The following is a 19,800-nucleotide window of genomic DNA, read 5'->3' as shown; positions in this document are numbered from 1 at the left end:
TTGAATACTTTGGTTTTTTATATCGAGCATTTTAATTTTATTTTAAATAATTGGTTGGAAAAATATTATTGTCAACTAAAATAATAGATTAATAGTTTTATTTAGTATTCTGTATTTCTGTGTTAGCTGAAGACTGAAGGTTTGTGAAAACCAGATTTCTGAAAATAGTTATTGAATAACAATATTCCCTTTAAACTATTAGCTAACTATTAGACAACCTACTACCTATGTGTTTATATTACGATAGTTAGAAACCCACTTTAAAAACCAGAAGTATTTGAAAAGTATTCCAAATACTTTTTCAGAGTATTTGAGTGGTATTTGAAATACTATACAATTAAAGTATTTGAGTAGTATCTTAAATACTTAAAAAAAAATGTATTTGAGTATTTACTCAAGTACTTTTTAAAAGTATTCTTTACAGGACTGCATATTTAGCTATTTACTACCCACCCTTACAATTTCGATTGAGCTGCCGCTCCTTAAAATCATTGTAAACACGCCTAACGCCACGGCGCCACTACATGTCTACACATATGTATATTATATGAATATATTATTATATATCATAAAATTCTGCTCGCTAAAAATCGCCGTTTTACATCCACCATTGCAATTAAATCCAAATATGTCACATATGTTCACATTATTGGTCTTATATGTCGATATTCCTATCAGTTGTATTTGCTCTTTATTTCAGTTCAAACAACTATAACTATAAATCATTCTATGAATAAATTTTTCCTAAAAAATAAGAGTTGTAGAAATATAAATGCTGAAAATCACTAAATTAAATTAGCTTGATTCAGCTTACAGGCTATAGCCTGCGGTAGTACGAAATATGAATGTTAGATAAATCCTTCAGAGTAGGTAACTATTTTTCCACTTTCTTTCGTGATTTAATTTTGAATAATTTATTTATTAGTATTGAGGACCGTAAACTCTGTTACAATTTTAGTTTCTGTTCGATGGTATAATCTTTCTTTGATTTAGAAAATCACTTTTTAATATTCTTGATTTCTTGAAACTTCATAATAATTATGATTCGTTAATTTAAATTCTCTATAGTAATTTCCTGTCGTCTGATGCTTTTAAGAAAATACGTACTAGCTTTACAGTTTTGGTGAATTGGCGCAGCCGCATTGTACTTATAAGTTAAAACATTTGAATTTTAATTTCTACAACTATAACAGTATAACTAATAATAATATAAGTTATAAACTATAACCACAGACTATATGAAAATGTTTCATATAGTCTGTGCTACAACTATTACTGTATAATACGTATAATAATATAATAGGTATATATATATTCATAGACACGTAGTTAATAGTATAATAATATAACGAAACCATAAAAATAATATTATAACCACGGTCTTAGATTCTACCTATATTTATCGTCCAAAATGCAAATTAAATTATTTGGGTGAAAATAGGAATTTCGCGTGTCTTAGAAATCAATTGGTAAAACTGATCGTTAAGCGTTAAGAGTTGTGAGAAAAACAACGAAAAGTCAATATTTAATATTATAAAATTTTATTAAATATAAATAATATGTTATAATACTTGTACGTAATTTAATAGCTGCTGCTTCAGTTAAATAATACGTACTTAATCTACCTACATTACCAGGAACCACTGTACTAGGTAGTTCTCCAATCAAGATAGTAGAGACTGCATTTTAATGCGTACCTATTTTTATGGCAAACGTTAAATTTGGAATCCAACGCGATAACACTCGAACACTATAAAACAAAAATACACATTTCTAATGACCGATAACTTCATCCACACGTGTACATTGTCCACACACGAGTTACGACCACAGTTCTCCGACACCCGCGGTTCCGCGACGTCCCGTTCGCTTCTCCTAGTTTCGAATTCCAGGACTGTCTAAAGCTTGAGCCGTCCACTCGGTCCGTCGTTCGTTGATGTCCAATTATTATAATTACCGTGGAGTTGTCTCGTCGTCAAACATTGCAGTACAGTAGGTACTTTTCCGTATTTCGAATCTCGTTTTGTCAACTAAATCTGTCGATCTTCGACACACAACTATAACCTACAACGATATTCATAATATTATTATTGTAACGTCGCTACGTCATACGTTTAACGATAATTCCATTAGTTTCTGGGTAGGTTAGGTTCATACATTGTACTTGTAGGTACAACGTCAACGATATAGGTACCTACTTTGTTTTTGTGAGTGCAATTCGTTAGCATATGATACTATTTATTTTCCATTTTAACAAAGTATTATAATATGTAATTTTGATGTTTGCGGGATTGTAGAAAATGTATGCAAATTACAAACCACAATTCGACAGGGACGGAAGGAAGAAAAATTTAAGAGAAGGACTACCAGCTTATGCATATTCACGGTATTTACTATATTTGCTTGCTTATTTTATTATATTTTTATTAGCAGGTACCTAATAAAATACTAGGTACCTACTTCTTTTTAGAAGAATGAAGAATGTGTTAAATACCTACCTAATTAGGAACTTTAAGATATGATATTCAGATTTCTATTCTCGCTTTATGTATGATATTAGTATATTACTAACTATTTAATATTGGTTATAATTTATAATTATGCAATATTATAAGTTCAATTAATTTCCTGCTTTAAAAAATAATTGGTCACTTAGAAATAGTTACTTTTACCTAATAGAAAATATATAGGTATAAATTGTAAATTGTAATACAGTTAAATGTTGTATTAGTTCAGTGCAAACCAATATACCTATTTATAAATAAATATTTCTCTCCAAGTCCACCTTAGACTCAAAAATTACTGAATCTTTTTAATTAAGACTTATATCAATATGTTGTTCAAAGCTCTGGAGTGTTTGTAGCTTCATAATTCCTTCACTATATGGCTTAGGCTATTGGCTCACACATGAATTTTATTTCAGCTCATGAAAATTGAATATTTTTTGTGATTTATAATAAGTATATAGAGTTGCAATGTTATTATGATTAGATATTAAATATAATTTTCTGTATTGTTTTATATTTTGTCATTTAGGCTAATAGTTATGTTATATAAGTGTACACAAACATGCTCACCCCCATTTTTGATTTAAGAATACATTTTTTCAAATTCTGATTTTTGGTACTTATATAAAGATCGTATTTTCAAATGCCCTTTAATTTCGGTTTGTAATATTGGTTACACAAAAGAAAAAAAAAGTTATTTATTACTGTCCACCATCTATGAAATGTTCATCTCGGTTTCATTTATCCTCAGTAATACAATTAGCATATAATATATTCACAATATATAATCTAACAATATGTGTATGGAAAATTTTGAAGAAAAATTGTTAAATTTGAAAATTATGAATAAGGATTATTGTTTGATTGAAGATTTAGTCCTTTTAGAGGAACAAGAGTATGTTAACAAAAATATGGATATTTGAAAAAGTAAAAAGTTCATCTACAGTAATTAAGGTGGCATTTATATTTTAAATTTATATGTATAAAATCCGGGATGTATTAATAACCTTTAAACTAAACGATATATTATTATAGGTACATTCTTTTCAGTATCAATTAAATATTTTATTTTTAACTTAGTTATTTTATGTTCTTAATATTTAGTGGAGTTGAGTTACGAAGTGATAAAAATCCTTACTTGTGTATGCAATCTGAAGTGTATGATCCTCGAAGAAATGTTCTCAACATAAGCTATCCTATAAATGGTAACTTTCATCAATTATTATTTATAACTATGGAACCATGAACCATCAATTTTGTATAATCTATTTACAGTTCTTAGTTAAAAAAAAATTAAGGTTTAACAGATTAAGATTATTAATGGCTCATATTTAAGAAAAAACAGTTTTTGTTGTAAATACTGTGCAATTACTGTGAATACTTTCAGTTTCATATTAAAGCAACATATTTTAGTTGATTTTCATTTTCAATTAAATTTGTTAAGATAATTCTAAAATATGTATGATTTAATAGATCATTTTTGTGATTAAAAAATGTAATTTATCTACTTTAATTTTCACTAACATATAATTTATTTTGATAACTATAAGTTGACTACTATAATTTAATTATTGTTTTCTAGTTCCTGAATTTGAGCTACCAAATGAAGAGCAAATATCTTACTACGAGCAATTAATGATGATGAGCAATGAAACTATTGTACTAAGTAATTTCTTAGATAAGAAAGAAGCTCTGGTAAATCTATTAATTTGATTAATTTTTTTATGTCAAACTTTATGATTAAATCTCAATATTATAATTATCTTTTAAAAAACATTCATAATTTTAAATATAGATTATAACCTTCTTTTATACTAAAACTTATTGGCTAATTTCAGTGGAGATTTTATAGATACAATAAGAAGGATTATTTAGATAAATAAAAAAAAGATTATAAAAAAAGTTAGATTTTCTTCATTGAAATGATACACTATAAAAATAACAAGAAATTGATAAAAAAAAATTTCATTCATAATTAAATGATTTAAACTTATTCTTATGTAGAATGTACTTCAAAACCCAAACATAAATAAATTTATTTATTACTAAAAAAAGTGTATGGAACTCCATTGGGAAAATATACAATTTTACCAATAAAACTTTAATGTTTAAAATTATGACCTTTTTAGCTTAAAACACTATATATATTCAGGGATGGATAGGGATATAAATTCGGGCCAGAAATGCTGTATCTATGCCGGACCCTTTATGAATAAAATTATACTCCTGGTAAATTTAGTTAGATATACAAATTTGTAAACTTTTGGGGGAAGAAAATATTATACAATCACTTGGAAAGAAAAATGAGTTGACTGGAACACGTATGGAAATTGAGTGACATAATGAAGGATACACTGAACTGAAAACCAGAAGGTAAGAGACTTCTGGGCAGGCCGAAGAAAAGGTGAATAGATAAACACAACCAGATTTTCCGGGTACTTGGGGTTTATAAGGCCGAAAAATTGGTAAATGATAAAGAAGAATAGAGGACGCTGTGAGTAGCAGTGATGGGCCTTAATGGCCTATAGAAGCCGAAGATACAAATTTGTTTATTTGTGTATAACTTAATATTAATTAGTGTACTAGTTCTTTAGTTAATGTTTTATTGATGATCACGTCCAGTGGCGCACATTGAAGGGTTCAAGGGTAGCAGCTGCCAGCCCTGATTTTTTTTGGTAGGTGGGTGGCTGGACCCCCTGGCTCCAAAATATTTACATCATAAAAATTCTACTACGTATAAAAATATTGAAAATAAACTATTGTATGATTATAGTCAATAGTCATTAGTCATTAGCCAATATAGAGGCAACTGATTCAATATGCTACACCTATTTATTTTTGAGTGTGCGCCACTCTTCTTGTCTGTGTCAATATTGAAAAGTAAGACATATTTCAATGAACTTTAACATTATGTTATAAAGCGATTGTGAAAGCTTGGAAGATTCATGCTATCTCTTAGTTATTACTAGAAATGAAAAGTATAATGTCAATGGTCATATCTTGGTATACGTTTTTTATTTCACCGATTATTGATTTAAGGTCATCTTTGGGAAAACCGATTATACCTATAAGTATAACTTATCTATTAATTTATTTTAATATTAATCAAAACAATAAAAATATATTATTTCTTATAACACAATAGTATATATATATTTCAAAAATTCCTAATAAAACATCAAAAATGCACTAAAAGGTGAAATATGCAAATAAAACATCAAAAATAAGTCCTTAAAATAGAAAAATTGGGTAAATGTCAAAATATGCCCTAAAAGTTTAATTTTTTTAAATTGTTATTACATGAAACAAATTTTGTGCTCACTTCTCATCCCTAGTTATTACTAACAACATTTTTTTGACTTCATCGGGCGACCTTTTTTTGGAACCTTCCTAATACATTAACAAGTCAAGAATGATTGTGCATGAATTCAGAATTTGTTGCTTGGACTTGTTAAACTCCTGATAAGTCAGCATTTCGCTTACCTGTTATCTTAGTTAAAGTCTAAACTTATTTAACATTCCCCCCTCCACTATGCCAACTTTTCACACACCCTTAACTGAGAGGCCTGTAAGACCACGAGTGTTGCAACCTAAAACTGTAGGTGTAGGGAGCATTACAACTTGTCATACTTCAACTGGCAAGGTTACAAACAATACTTTATGGCTCACGTGTGCAAAAGAACACAGACAATAAGAAAAATCAATAGTCTATAAGCATGAAAATACAATAGTTCAATATGTTGAATAATTATTACAAATTTATAAATATTATTATGTTACCAATCTACAACCCTTGTATACGTAATTATAAATTAACAGAAACAGTACTTCTTGAGATATAAATACACTTAAAAATAAACAAAAATTTTTTATTTTAAAGCTCTGCCCGAAAGTTATACACAAGAAACCTGATTCATTCCAAGAACATTCCATTAACAACTCAACAGTAAACAAATGCTCATCCGAAATTTTACCATTTTACAAAATATGTTTTGAGTAAATTTATTATTTTTATTAATATATTTATTCTGTTATATTCTAATCCTGTATATGAATCTGCATTAACAAAATATGTAATTGTCTTAGGATCATGAAAGCACCTATAAAAGATTCAAAATGGAAACTATGTTTAATTATTGAACATTCTTCTGAGCTACGATCTGAAATACAACAAATTTACTTACATATGTGGTTATATTACAAACATTATATGGAGAAAGTTGATTTAGGTGTGTTAGATACTTGTAATAGAATAATGGGATTTGGACAATCTGTGACAGAAACAGAACGAATTTATCTTACAATCCGGGATGACTATTTAATGGTAAAATATTATTAATGCACGTTTTAAATAAATAAATATAATCAACTCAATATATTATTTTTTCATCATCATTTTTAATGTTATTTGTAAAAATTAAATATTAATTACAATTATTACTCAATTCAGGCAATGCAAATATTGGTTTTATTGAAATGCATACTATCCAATCAAAATATATCTGTTTTTAAAGATATTATGGAAACATTAGAATCATGGAAAAGCCTATTACAAAAGATGAGTACTAATCCAAAGATGTATGACTTGTCACCATGTAGTAAGTCAACCTTAATTCTAATATTTAGTTATTTTCTGGTTGTTAAGTAAGTAATTATGTAAGTTGTTATATACTTATATGGAATGGATTAAATAAAAGTTACAAAAGTATCGTGCCATCAGGAATCAATAAACATTGGATGCTGGTTTTCCAAATTATATGGAATTTTTGTAGGTATTCAAAAAAATAGATTTCAATCTAAAAAAAAATAACATTTAACAATTTGTATATAATTTAAGTAAATGTTTACAGTTTACAATACCTTAATAATGCCAGTATACATTTTGTTGACTCCATATTGTTTTCATTGGTGGTAGAGCAAATATTAAAAATGTGATTTTGTGTCTTACAAAAAAAAAAATTGTAAGATTTTATTATAAATTTGGTTGACTTAATATGAGATATTTGTCAAATAATAAAAATACAACATGATAAATAATAATATAAGTAATACAATTAAAAAATAAATTTCAATCATTTTAATTCAGATTTCATCACTATGAACCTTGTTAAAAAAAAAAATACTTATTGTTGAAATTTAAAACTTCCTACATATATTTTTTTTTTAATTCAGATGTATGGTTGAGAAATAATTATCATTCACAAATAAAATGTATTTATCTGTAGATAATAGTTATGTATTCAGTAATAGTGAATTCCTGGAGATATTTGACCACACGTTCTGGCCTTTGGAAAAACTTCAGAATCATCAATACAGTTTTTTGCCTCATGAAGTCATCACACATTAGTTGAAACCTTAGTCTAAAGACCTGTGATAAATTATATAAATTGATTAGTTAAATAGTATCTTACATATTCAACCTAAAATTGTATTGTTGTTTATTGTTATATTAAACTTTAGGATACAGGTGCTTGTCATAAATAATTGGAAAGGTTAAATTTCTATTTAAGCCTGCTCACAGAGTGAGCTTTTCTAACTTGAGTCTGTAATTTTCCCAATAATGAAAGTTGGATTAAAATTAGTAGATAAATCTGTTTTTTTCCATTAGGCTTTTATGTAAATTATTATTTTCAAAAGAAATACATATTTATAATTAAAAATGTTGCAAACTTTGCAATACAAATGATTAAATATACAAATAAACTAGGGCAACTTCCATAAATTTGCTAATTTATGTGTACCAAATTCATTATTTTTATAACTAAATTAATTGTTGACTAATATAATATTCATGTTTAAATGATTTTTTTTTTAGTAATAAAAACTACTAATTGAGAATTATTTTTAAGTTGTATTTTAGCAGAACAACTTACTATTCACTATCAATAGAACAATTTGTCTCTGTACCAACTATGTTGTCTATTCTGCAAACAATTTGTTTCTGACGTCAATATACACCAGTTGCTGTCATTTTTTTGCAGATGTTTAATCTAAAAAAAAATTAATATTTTTTTTATTATCATGGTCTATGTTCAGTACATTAGTTCATAATGGAATATTATTGAAATATTACTTCACTTAGGCAATTTAAATGCTCCTTTTTTAATTTAGTAACTAGTAAGTTAGTGGACTAACCTTCATTAAAATCATCTCTATTTTTATACAACCAAAAAGCCATCTAAAAAATCTTTTATATATTAATACAAATTTGTAGAAACCGTACAACTAATTCAATATTATGTAATTATTCAAAATATTAAATTCATTTAAAAACAATGTACAAATGACAGGATTAAATGCTTACTTTCATCAGCAAGAGTCTTAATACATATGTTTTAATACATTTTTATACAAATGAGAAAAGTTAATATTTTTACCGTATATGATTGAAGGAATTTTATTTCTATACAAAATAATACCCAGTTCATTTAGGTATATTATATGTGGTGTAGTGCTTAATATTTATTACATAATAATACTACAGTATTACTTAGGTACTTCACAAATGAATTACCTGGTGGTTATATGTTAGGTACAAGTTATCACTAAATTCCATATTACAGTGATCACTGCCAAACTTCACAGTTCACATTAAACATTCTGAAACATAATATAACAGATCACACAAATTGCATATACATTTTTATTACTAACATATTATATAATATGTATTTCAATTGTATATACTATGTACTATTTTTTTTTATCAAAAAAATGATATTTAAACTTCTTTAAAATATTTATATAATAATAAAATCTACAAGGTATCCTATCAAATCAATCTTTTTCTAAAACTGAAATTTGCTTAGGAATTTCCGTGTAGTTTTATTATAACAAAAATAATATAATTTATAAATCAATGTGAAAATGCTGTACAATATGTTAGAACTAAATTAACATAGACATATATTGGCAGTATACACTTCATATAATATTATGTTTTGGATGTACATAGCCATATTCAACCTCTATATTACATAATTAACATCTATTATTTGAGATTCAATTAATGAGAATTTTTTTGGATAAGATTGTTTTACTTACTTTATTAGATTTACGGATGACATAACATGCCTAAATGTTGTACTCATAAAATCTTTTAAAATTTCCTTTAATAATAAATGTGGGTATTATTGACTTCTAAACTATTGCCATGCTTTGTATAATGTAAAAAGTATAAGCAAATTTAATTTACTTATGTTATTTATTTATAGATACTACTTTGGAGATGACAGAATTGTTAGAACTACTAACTAGAAGCTATTTCAAAACAAGGCATTATTTAGAAGCTTGTTTTATTTTAATGGTTAATAAAGAAGATACCATTAAAGAGCAGCAGGTGAAAGACGATTTGTTGTGCAAATTTTGGTATCTGATGGTTGACGCTCCAGAACATTAATATTTATTTTAAAACTTTTTGCCATTTTTATAAGTGATTTTAAAATTGTAACTCCTGATTTTATGTCCTAACAGTAACTTATTTATTTTTTCTGTACCAATTTAATGATTTTTATTTGTTTTATTCAAAGTGATGTTATAAGTATATATTTATATATTTTTAATTTAAAAATAGCATATATTTAATAAAGCCAAGATAATATTGGGTTACAAGTAGTATACCAAGATTGAGCTGGTATTATGCTATTGCTATAGTTTCAATACAAATGTGTAAATAAAATAAAACCCAGTGAAATTTTAACTACTTGTGTTGTAACAGTTCTAGACATTTTTTTATTTTAAACCTTACATAAAAAAAAACAAAAAAAAAAACAAAAGTACAACGCATATATCGCAACATTGCCGCCATACCTGTACAAGACATGGGATGTTTTGAGATTAAACATTTTATATTTTAAATAGGTAAAAATCGATTTATTATTAAAGGATTTTTCTTTTGGAATTATTTATTTAAAAAAAATTATACATATATAATAAATTTAAAAGGGTTTACGTTTCTGATGATTTATAATGGTAAAACCAAAGTATTCAGCATAAATTATTTATAATACTCGAGATCATTACCGGAATTACACAAAATAAAAAAAAAAAATTATGTAACATACCGGTAAATTAAAATACAATGAGTTCCAAAAAATAACCAAATAGTCATTTGTTGGAGAATGGGTAAAACTTAATATTAACAAAAAGTATTATCAGAAGCTGTTCTTAAAAAAAAAATATATATAGATATATTTATACTTATATTTACAAGGAAAAAGCATTTACATTTTGGTACTTGACTGATCAATCGTCTGTTCCAGCAGTACTCCGTAATAAGAACTTCATTTCTATTTCTTGTCCATCTGATGAACTGGAAGAGCTACTGGAGTCTGATGAACTTTCACTATCTATAGAGCTATCTGAATCATTATTTCTTATCTTGCTTTTTATTTGTTTAAGAGCATCAATTTCGGCTTGCAGCAGTTTGTTTTGCGTTATCAATTCTCTATTCTGTACTTGCAATGCTCTATATTCTTCTATATCAATAGAATTATCTTCATCTTCTTCTTTAGGTGTGCCATTTAAATATGTAACCGTATTTTTTTTAAACCTATATTAAATAAAAATAATTACTTATTTATGTTTTATATTTTCCTATATATTTGTAAATTATAATTTTTTAACACAAAATATATTTCCATTAAAAAAACCTGTAAACAATTTAAATGACATAAAATAATATTATACAACTATTATAGTTAACTAGTGATTATTGGTATTAAATAAAATATTATTTTACATGCAATTTTTTTTTTTTACCTCTTATTAGACTCTTGCATTTGTATTTTTTCTTCAAGCTCGATCACTCGCTGAACGAGTTCGTTTTTAGTTAACACCGCCAATTCTTCTTCTTGAACAAGTCTGTAGGTATCGATAAACTCCTTTTGTATTGAAGTACCATCATCTGATGATGAAGAATACTGATCACCTTCAGATTCGACACTAGTGTAACTTGAATTTCTTGTACGCCCATTTTCATTGCTGTACCGTGCTAACAGTTTTTTATCTATGTCTGGTCCATCATTATGATCATCCATTAAAAACTGATTAGTGTTGTTGGGAGCCACAGCTTTGTCTCGATATAATCTTCCATCCTTCATGTATGGTGTTTGCTTCCTGCTTTTACGCTTACCACGACGCGTACGTCTATTTCTGTGATCTAGAGTACCGGGACCCTATAAAATATTGTATTAGTTTTAAAACGATGAAAAAAAACTTAGTACTAACTATTGATTCATAAAGAGTTGATCTTTCAATCTGGATATTTAGGGTGGATATAATTCAATATAAAATTAGGTACATTTTAGGACATTAAATATGATAAAAAAATTTTAATTCTTCATTTTTATATTGCTGCAACATAAGCATACATTGCTTACAGTGCCGTAACTAGCGGGGGGACTGGGGGTTCGTAGCACCCCCAAATGGGCCTTCTTTCCACTTAAGTGGGGCCCCCCAAAAGACAAAATGCCTTTAAGAGGGCCCCCACAATAAAATTTGCACTAGGGCCCCACAAAGCCTAGTTGCGGCATTGATTGTATTTCTAGGGTTATTCATATGTTCAGGAAATTGAAATGTAAATAAACAATGCAACAGAACCACAAGAATCTTATGTTGAGGTAGGTAAGTAATATATTTTTGTTGAGTGCCAAATGTACTAAGATAAATGATAGTCAGAATTCGAAAGGTATTTTTCAAACTTATATGTTTATTTCTTATAATTCGATAAAGATTATGAAGTCCTGAATGTTATTTTTATAACTTCCCCTCCTCCAAATAAACTATCTAGTTCAACACACGATTACCTCAAATCGTGAATAGGTAATAATAGGGTAGGTATTATCAAAAAATCGATGATTTTTTTATTTTAATGGAAAAATTCCCGAAATATCTACAGATCGCAAACTGTTGAAGAACAAGTTATCTAAAAGTCAACTAGACAGCAGAGTTGATTACGACGCAATACTTTTAAGCCATAAGGCACTGGAATTGTAAACCAACAACAACAATAATAATCGAAGAAAAAAAACATGTTTTATAATCGGTCTATAATAGTGGTCGTCCTTGGCACACTGGTTAGCGCATTTCATATTTTCATTCCACACGGACAGCACTCACATTAAACTGTGGCGTAAGTACGCAAATATATTATATTAATTTTTTATATTATTTAGCGACGGTTGGAACCCGATATGCCGTGAATTCGTAAAAAAATAAAAACTCATCAAAGGCCGAAGATATTTACTCGATGAAATCTATATTATTAAATAAATAGCCTAGTACACGTCACGTCCGCCGACATTTTCTTAGAGACGTTTGCTCTTCGTCATAAAGCCATCGAGGGAACAAAGAAAATCAGAAAACCTGGTGTAGCCTTTGAGGATTATAAAGCATGGGGGAAAAGTCGGTTACTTAGTTTATAGTTATGGACGACATGTACCTTTAGCTGCCCTTTGATGACCGAATTGTTATTGTTGCAGTTGAGATGGGCGCCGTACCGTGGCGCTGGGCGCGCCGGGGCTCCGAACGCTGTTGCCGCCGCCGCTGGGAGTGCTGGTGTCGGTGGCGCTGCGGCCGCAGCCGCCGCTGTAGCCGTCGGCCCGTCCCCGCCACCACCGTGGTTGACGATCATTCCGCAGGTTTCGCTGTTTGGCGGCCGCCCGACGACTGCGGCGGCGACGCCATTTTGGTCTTCTTCCATTGTTGTTTGTTGTTGTTTTTGTTGTCCTGGTCGCGCGTCTCCCAGGTCTTTCGGAACGGTCGTGGATAGTAGGAATCGGCTGGAAACGGATTAGACGTTTGTAACGCGAACGGTTTACGTTCGAATTGGCAAACGAAAACGAACGGTGTCGTTATCGATTGGGGGGCGTAGTCGTAGGAACGGTGAACGCACGTCCGCAAGCCAAAGCAGTCAAACTTCGACTGCCGTCTGCCAGTCGGTGGCGCTGGACGGTTCGCGTTCGGTCGTCAGCCGTGGAGTCGTTCGGCGGTGGGTAGAGGGGTCACGTTCCGACCGGGGAGCATGCGTGGTACTGCGGCACGTACGCAAACGCTGTATACTAATAATAATAATATACAATAATAACAACGCGACGATCTTATAATAATAACAAATAACCAGGAATAATAATAATTGTATATTGTTTTTTAAAATTATAATATTGTATAATAGTTGTACAGCCGTACAGGTACCGGATGGAACGCTACAATATTATTAATACATTGGCGGACTGGTGTACAGAACACTGTATTACAATAATTAATTGTATACGCGTCGTGTATTATGTCGTAATGTTCTAGATTTGTTTAGAGTAGTATTATACCCGAATACGAGGATTTTTGTTCGTATTATTAGCATTTCATTTATTCTGTGTTATTAGTATAATATTATACCCGTAAAATCGTACATTGAATACAATAATACAAACAGTACAACATTGTACGCACATCAGCTGCTGCTGACGTACCTAATAGGCACTACCTATACGATGTAAACTGAAAAGCAGTCGTTTAAAGGCGTTTAAATAATAAGCAACGTCGTAGTGTTCGCTGTATACCTAGCTATACGACTACGTTATGTTTATAACATTAATGTTAAGATTACACTCGTGTCGTGTATGAACACGGGAGACGGCACCTAGTTGCGGACAGAGTCCGAACGATTAGAGTGACCATCACACTCCGACACTCGGGCTCTGGCCTCTGACACTATCGTCTATCAGTATTCAGTACGACTTTTGCTGGTGAACCGGTACGCATACGGCACCGTGCTCGCTGGAATCATGCGAGTCGTAGAAGAAATGATTGCAGCGCTGTTCCTCCTGTGCTCGTCGGCCACGTCCAGCACGGTATTCGAGTTGTCATTGGACTCGTCTCACTGGCGCTTCGCTAACAGGAATACCAGTGAGTGATGAAATGGTCGACACGGGACCTTAATAATAATTGTAAACTTTTGACTATTATATTTAGGTACTTCGTTCGCCCCCCCCCTCTCCCCATCCCTCTTTCATCGACAATTAACTGACACTTTTCTACTTTCGACTTTTTTTTTCAATTTGAACGACGGTTTTTTCCGTCACCACAAATCACAACCGTGCTGAGTGATTTACAATCGATATTTTTGCACTGTTATATAATTCAGATCCACAACTACCTAGGCATCCGAATATCCGAATGTATTTTTTGAAAACAATAAAAAATATTTTGGTTCATTATGGGATCAATATACTAATACATGTCATGCAGCACACTGTAAAATATTATATTACACCTATACGCATACTCGCGAGTCGCGACCTATCTGAAAGACGAGTATACCTAATGTGTTATTACTTATTATAATATTTTATTAATTATACATTGTTGTACCTATATGGCTATATATTATATATACACAATACACCGCCATGTTTTCAGGTGTCTTTGGAACAGGCCGTGTGCCCGGCGGAGTGTTCGCCGACTTGCGATCCAACGGCGTACTGAACGAAGATCCGTTACGCCGGTACAACGACGTAGCATACCGATGGGTATCCGAGGACGATTGGATTTACTCCGCGACTTTTAAAGGTGAGGGAGCAGGACCCGTTCACAAATAATTTCGTCTGAATGCGCGGGCCTAATTATGTACATATATAATACGTATGTACCTATATAGTCCTACAACCTACACACTAATATAGTTTATTAATACTCATATTTATTTAGTATACAGTCAGGGGTTAAAGTGGGGGGACGCAGGAAGACTCAGTCCCCTTACCTCTGATGGCGGTTTAAAAGCGTCCCCTTTAACAAATTAGGATTTTATACATTAGACATTATACATAAAATGTATATATGAAACGCTTAAAACTATATGGAGACATTAGCCCCCTCTGAAATTTTTTCCCACTTTAACCCCTGTATATAGTTTATAGTCGGTACATAATGGCTAATATTATGTTCTAATATAGTGACAAGTGGCAATTTATATAAGAAGGTATAATTTAGGTACCTATGATACTTGAGATATTTGTAAGCCGTAGTGCTGCCGCCTCTGTACAGTGTACATACTGCAGTACATTATATTAATTTAGCAATTAGGTATATAATCGGTCAAGTATATCTAGTCTGTATATAATGTTGTTATTCATTATAATATAGTAAAATGTATATAACAGGAGTAGTCAAATTTTTTTCGGTAAAGATCTACCGTGAATAATATATATTTTGCCATAAAAATACATGCAACTATTGTCGACAGTGCAGGTCACTGGGATATATTAGGGCGGGGGTTACTAAATTTATAATAATGCATTCTAACAAAGGGGATCGACTTTGCAGAAATCGACCGTTTAGACACCCCTGGTGTATAGAATATTATATAATAAATACATTTATACATACTTATAGGTACCTAATAATATTGTGAATTTAAATATAATAATTTATTGTAAGAATTATTTAAAAAACAAAACACTTATGTAATAGTGTAATTTTAATATAATAATATCTGGTATGATATACCTGCCAGGGGAATAAGGGAGCATATAAAATTATAAATTATATACAGTTCAACTCCGAGCCGTGAAAAATCATTGAAACTTTTGCAGTAAACTTGTACTTTTACCTCCCCTCTCCGTTACTGCAGTTGTGTATTTTATTTGTATAACTGAAATTGTGTATGTTGATAAATAATTATCAATAGACAATAATCAATATTAGATAATTATATAATGTATTTGGCTAATAAACCCGAACCCGATTATTTGAAATTATTTATTGAAATTTATATTGATTCATATTATTCCATTGCATTTGTATTCGATATTTATAGGTACTATCAATTTATTATTATAACTAAAACATGGATAATTAATTAAGTAGCTAAAGGTAGGCTTAAGAGAACGTTACACCGACATTTGTCGTCTCCGCATTATAAGCGCGTAACATAACAAATTTGACGCTCAGCAAATACGTTTGGGTCTGTTAGTTTAAAAATTAGAGTGAATTGACCTCTTAGGTAATTTAAAGGTAAGCTTATTATCTAGGTATACATATATATTATATATTAATAACGTCATAGGCTTTTTATTATATTTTAATTTTAAAGCGAGCTATGAGTATTTTAAGTTGTACAATTTTAACCTATAACTGCTGAGCGTAAAATTTGGTATAATGTTACTCATTTGTACAACAGAGACAACAAATGTCGGTGTAACATCCGTAATTTTTAAGTAAATTTAGAGAGAAATTACCTATAACAAAAATTATAATGCTTAATATTTTTTAGGAATTAACATATACGTTTTATATTTTATTATTATTTGAATTTATATTAGACAATAAAATTACAAAAAACATTTTGTACATTTAAATGAATATTAAACTGCTTGAGACAATTTTTAGACAAATCGATATGCCTACCGTCAAAAATATTATAATCGATAATATGTATGAGTAATAAAAATTTTTTTTTTAATCTCGGGCCAGAGAGAAAAAAACAAACAGCGCTCTGACATCCTCTTAAAATACTTTTATACAGCTTAATCGGAACCTTATAAAATTGTTTGGGAGGGGCTGAAGCCCGACTCTATTGTTTAAGCTTTATTATCCACACGAATAAAATATAATGTATGCTAAAAAGAATAGAATTTTACTGGCTTGAAAGTAATATGTCCTCGAATAATATATACAGTTTAAATATAGGTTATATATAGGTTTGATTATTGATTAATATATTTTATGAAGAAATATAAAATACATTGCAGGTAGATGCTCTATTCATAATAATAACTAATGAGGACTTACAGGCTACAGTTGTATTACAGTGCGAGTTTTGGGGAATGAGTGTGTTTATTTTATATTTAGAAGGACTTAGCCAGACCCCTGCTTCGCCAATGCGGTTGTTAGTCATTTTAAAATTGTTTTATTTTGTATATAATACAAGTTTAATACTGAAGAATAAAAATTGCTAAACCATCTTTTAGATAATATTATGGTCATTCGAATTACAATAATGTACCGTAAAACGGTGAAACTCGTTATTAAGTAAACTAATTATTTCACTTGTTTCACTATAATAATTGTATACAAGGATTTTTGGTGTTAAACTTATTTAAATGCAAGTACCTACCTAATAATATGTATTATGTATAATGCACCTATATGTACATTGTACAACTACTATATAACTATAATATCACACGTATCGACTATCGGCCATTGACGGTATTTGACGCATATAGTATGTAGTATTATTATTACCATAATCGCAGAATGATTTACACCATAATTACAGTCAACTCGCGATATAACGAATTTCAAGGGACCGAGAAAAAAATTCGTTATATCGAAAGTTCGTTACATCGAAATTATATTATACCGCGATATTTTCAAGGGACCGGTAGTTTTATTCGTTATATCAAGATTTTCGTTATATCGATATTCGTTATATCGCGAGTTGACTGTATATTATTATAGAGTATAATAAATAATAATATACTATAGACTTTACAACTTACAAGTGTTTAAAGAAGAAATTGAATTATTATTTTAATAAATAATAACCATCTACGAATGAGAATACCTAACTTTTAAACTTGAGTCAAAAATTGGTCGAAAACTCAATACTCGTTAATATTCTATCATACAGGTCAACTGTTATAAAAAGTTCCAAAGTTACAAGCGATAATTTTTCTACACGACATTAGTAGTTAATTGCCTTGATTTATCGCATCAATTATAATTGTCGTTTGTCTACAAAAAAAAAGTAGTTTTGTTTTTGCCGTATAATATACGGAGTGATCAGAAATTTGTGTTACACAAAAGGTGGGGATATCATACGGTTGTTATATCCCCACCGGCCACCAGACACCCGTGCCTCAGCCACAATACCGTAGCGTCCGTAGTGACTATAGGCGTAGTCGTTGCAATTGTGCATACTTCTTTATCTATATTCTATGCATCTCACAATATTCTAATGGACACCGAATTCATATACCTACGTCCTACGACTATTTATATTTTAAACGAGTCCTCGCTCCTCGGATTTGATTTCGTTATCGCATACAGTGTACACATATTTTTAACAAAGTATAATATTATAAGACATACAAATATTAATTAACAATAACGTTTTAGAAACATTGTATACTTCAAAAATAAAATATACGTAAACAACAATCTTCCTGTACTGCCAGTGTAACCACAAATTGAATAAAACTGTGGTGGAACATTATTATTATTATTACGAGCACGAATTAATATATACCTAGGTATATCTTAATTCGTGATTACGAGTACCAGAGTACATTAATAAATTATGCATCTACTGAAAAAAATTCGCAACTCAAATTTGTTTAAAATCGTCGTTGAGATATTTAGTGATTTTTTTTCATGGTATAAATTCATGTTTATTTTGAAATTGTAGGTATTGAATATGTTTCTCTTAAATTAGTATTTACTGAACATAATGACTCATACTGTACACCTAATTAAAACAGAATATAATATTAAATTTAAAAAAATGTACATAGTTTTTTTCTAATAAAATTTAGATCACTTTTATTTTTAACAACGTCATTAATGTCTTCAACATCAATATTATTCAATATATTTTTCTCTACAGCCATAAAACAGGAATGCCTATATTATGATCATTAATTATAATAAATAACAGTACGCTGCCCACCGAGAATTGTCCTGATTTCCCGCCGGCATATAGTCCGCCACTGGATGGATACTAATTAGTAATTAGGTACTAACTACTAGTGCACTATCCAGGGCCGTCATTTCATTTTTTTAAGGGTGGGCAAATAATTTAAGAGGCCAATCCCCCCCTCACCATCAAGTTAATCGTTAAAAAAAACGTCTCTCGTGTTTTCATTATAGAATTGTTATTATTATAAAAACATACTTAGTGTTCGTACATAACATATAAATTAATAAATTAAATATAAAATATTCAAATTTTAGGTAGGTGCCTTATCATTCAGCTTTTATTATTTTTAAATTTTTGATCACATACATTTGATTAATAGCAAGGTGTATTGATACACCTTGATTAATAGCTATATTTGGAATTAGGATATCAAACAAAAGCCAAAAGGGAAAATACACAATTAAAGATTGGCAAACTGAAGGCCAAGGTGGTAAAGCCATAGTATCAATGACGCCAAGGCCAATTGTAGATAAAAAAAAATCAGGGTGTGCGAGTGTATGGTGATGGTGTGGCTCATGGGATATGGGAGTTTCTAAAAACATCAACAATTTCAAACAACGCATCAGCGACCGTCAGCGTATAATATTATATAAT

General features: G+C 29.9%; 3 protein-coding genes across 8 annotated transcripts; 2 read left to right on the top strand and 1 right to left on the bottom strand.

The window, feature by feature from the left end:
• The first annotated feature begins 1,587 nt into the window (after positions 1–1,587).
• LOC100572874 lies at positions 1,588–10,206 on the top strand. Of its 4 annotated transcripts, none has more exons than XM_029490925.1 (8): positions 1,588–2,190; positions 2,298–2,386; positions 3,612–3,712; positions 4,090–4,202; positions 6,388–6,503; positions 6,594–6,831; positions 6,958–7,105; positions 9,722–10,160. In XM_029490925.1, exons 2-8 carry the CDS (start codon positions 2,301–2,303, stop codon positions 9,904–9,906), a joined length of 987 nt encoding a protein of 328 aa, XP_029346785.1. In that variant the 5' UTR covers positions 1,588–2,190; positions 2,298–2,300; the 3' UTR covers positions 9,907–10,160. The 4 variants fall into 4 exon arrangements, with proteins under 4 accessions (XP_029346785.1, XP_016663607.1, XP_003247636.1 ...); XM_016808118.2 differs by having other exon boundaries at positions 1,588–2,207; positions 2,290–2,386; XM_003247588.4 differs by having other exon boundaries at positions 1,589–2,207.
• LOC100159768 (protein HEXIM) lies at positions 7,315–13,427 on the bottom strand. Of its 3 annotated transcripts, XR_511151.2 has the most exons (6): positions 12,949–13,427; positions 11,268–11,683; positions 10,734–11,058; positions 9,022–9,107; positions 8,381–8,497; positions 7,315–7,875 (listed from the first exon to the last, which is right to left on the bottom strand). XR_511151.2 is itself a non-coding variant. In XM_029490926.1 (4 exons), exons 1-3 carry the CDS (start codon positions 13,207–13,209, stop codon positions 10,752–10,754), a joined length of 984 nt encoding a protein of 327 aa, XP_029346786.1. In that variant the 5' UTR covers positions 13,210–13,427; the 3' UTR covers positions 8,909–9,107; positions 10,734–10,751. The 3 variants fall into 3 exon arrangements, 2 of the variants coding, with proteins under 2 accessions (XP_029346786.1, XP_001948945.1); XM_029490926.1 differs by lacking the exons at positions 7,315–7,875; positions 8,381–8,497 and having other exon boundaries at positions 8,909–9,107; XM_001948910.4 differs by lacking the exons at positions 7,315–7,875; positions 8,381–8,497; positions 9,022–9,107 and having other exon boundaries at positions 10,216–11,058.
• Positions 13,428–13,460: 33 nt separating this feature from the next.
• On the top strand, positions 13,461–15,127 carry LOC100572994 (probable beta-mannosidase). Its single transcript, XM_003247590.4, has 2 exons — positions 13,461–14,411; positions 14,925–15,127. The coding sequence occupies exons 1-2, from the start codon at positions 14,291–14,293 to the stop codon at positions 15,101–15,103; spliced, it is 300 nt and encodes a 99-aa protein (XP_003247638.1). The 5' UTR covers positions 13,461–14,290; the 3' UTR covers positions 15,104–15,127.
• The last annotated feature ends 4,673 nt before the right edge of the window (positions 15,128–19,800 follow it).

Source organism: Acyrthosiphon pisum, chromosome A2, assembly GCF_005508785.2.
Source record: "Acyrthosiphon pisum isolate AL4f chromosome A2, pea_aphid_22Mar2018_4r6ur, whole genome shotgun sequence".
NCBI classification, from domain to species: Eukaryota; Metazoa; Arthropoda; class Insecta; order Hemiptera; family Aphididae; genus Acyrthosiphon; species Acyrthosiphon pisum.
This window is presented reverse-complemented; position numbering and strand designations above follow the sequence as displayed.

Coding starts and splice junctions, on each gene's coding strand:
- LOC100572874 (XM_003247589.4), top strand. CDS start 2,301: ATGTATGCAAATTACAAACCACAATTCGACAGGGACGGAAGGAAGAAA. Junction 2,387..3,611: donor CCAGCTTATGCATATTCACG/GTATTTACTATA, acceptor CTTAATATTTAG/TGGAGTTGAGTTACGAAGTG. Junction 7,106..9,721: donor GTATGACTTGTCACCATGTA/GTAAGTCAACCT, acceptor ATTTATTTATAG/ATACTACTTTGGAGATGACA.
- LOC100159768 (XM_029490926.1), bottom strand. CDS start 13,209: ATGGAAGAAGACCAAAATGGCGTCGCCGCCGCAGTCGTCGGGCGGCCG. Junction 11,684..12,948: donor TCATCAAAGGGCAGCTAAAG/GTACATGTCGTC, acceptor AATATTTTATAG/GGTCCCGGTACTCTAGATCA. Junction 11,059..11,267: donor ATGCAAGAGTCTAATAAGAG/GTAAAAAAAAAA, acceptor TATTTAATATAG/GTTTAAAAAAAATACGGTTA.
- LOC100572994 (XM_003247590.4), top strand. CDS start 14,291: ATGCGAGTCGTAGAAGAAATGATTGCAGCGCTGTTCCTCCTGTGCTCG. Junction 14,412..14,924: donor CTTCGCTAACAGGAATACCA/GTGAGTGATGAA, acceptor CCATGTTTTCAG/GTGTCTTTGGAACAGGCCGT.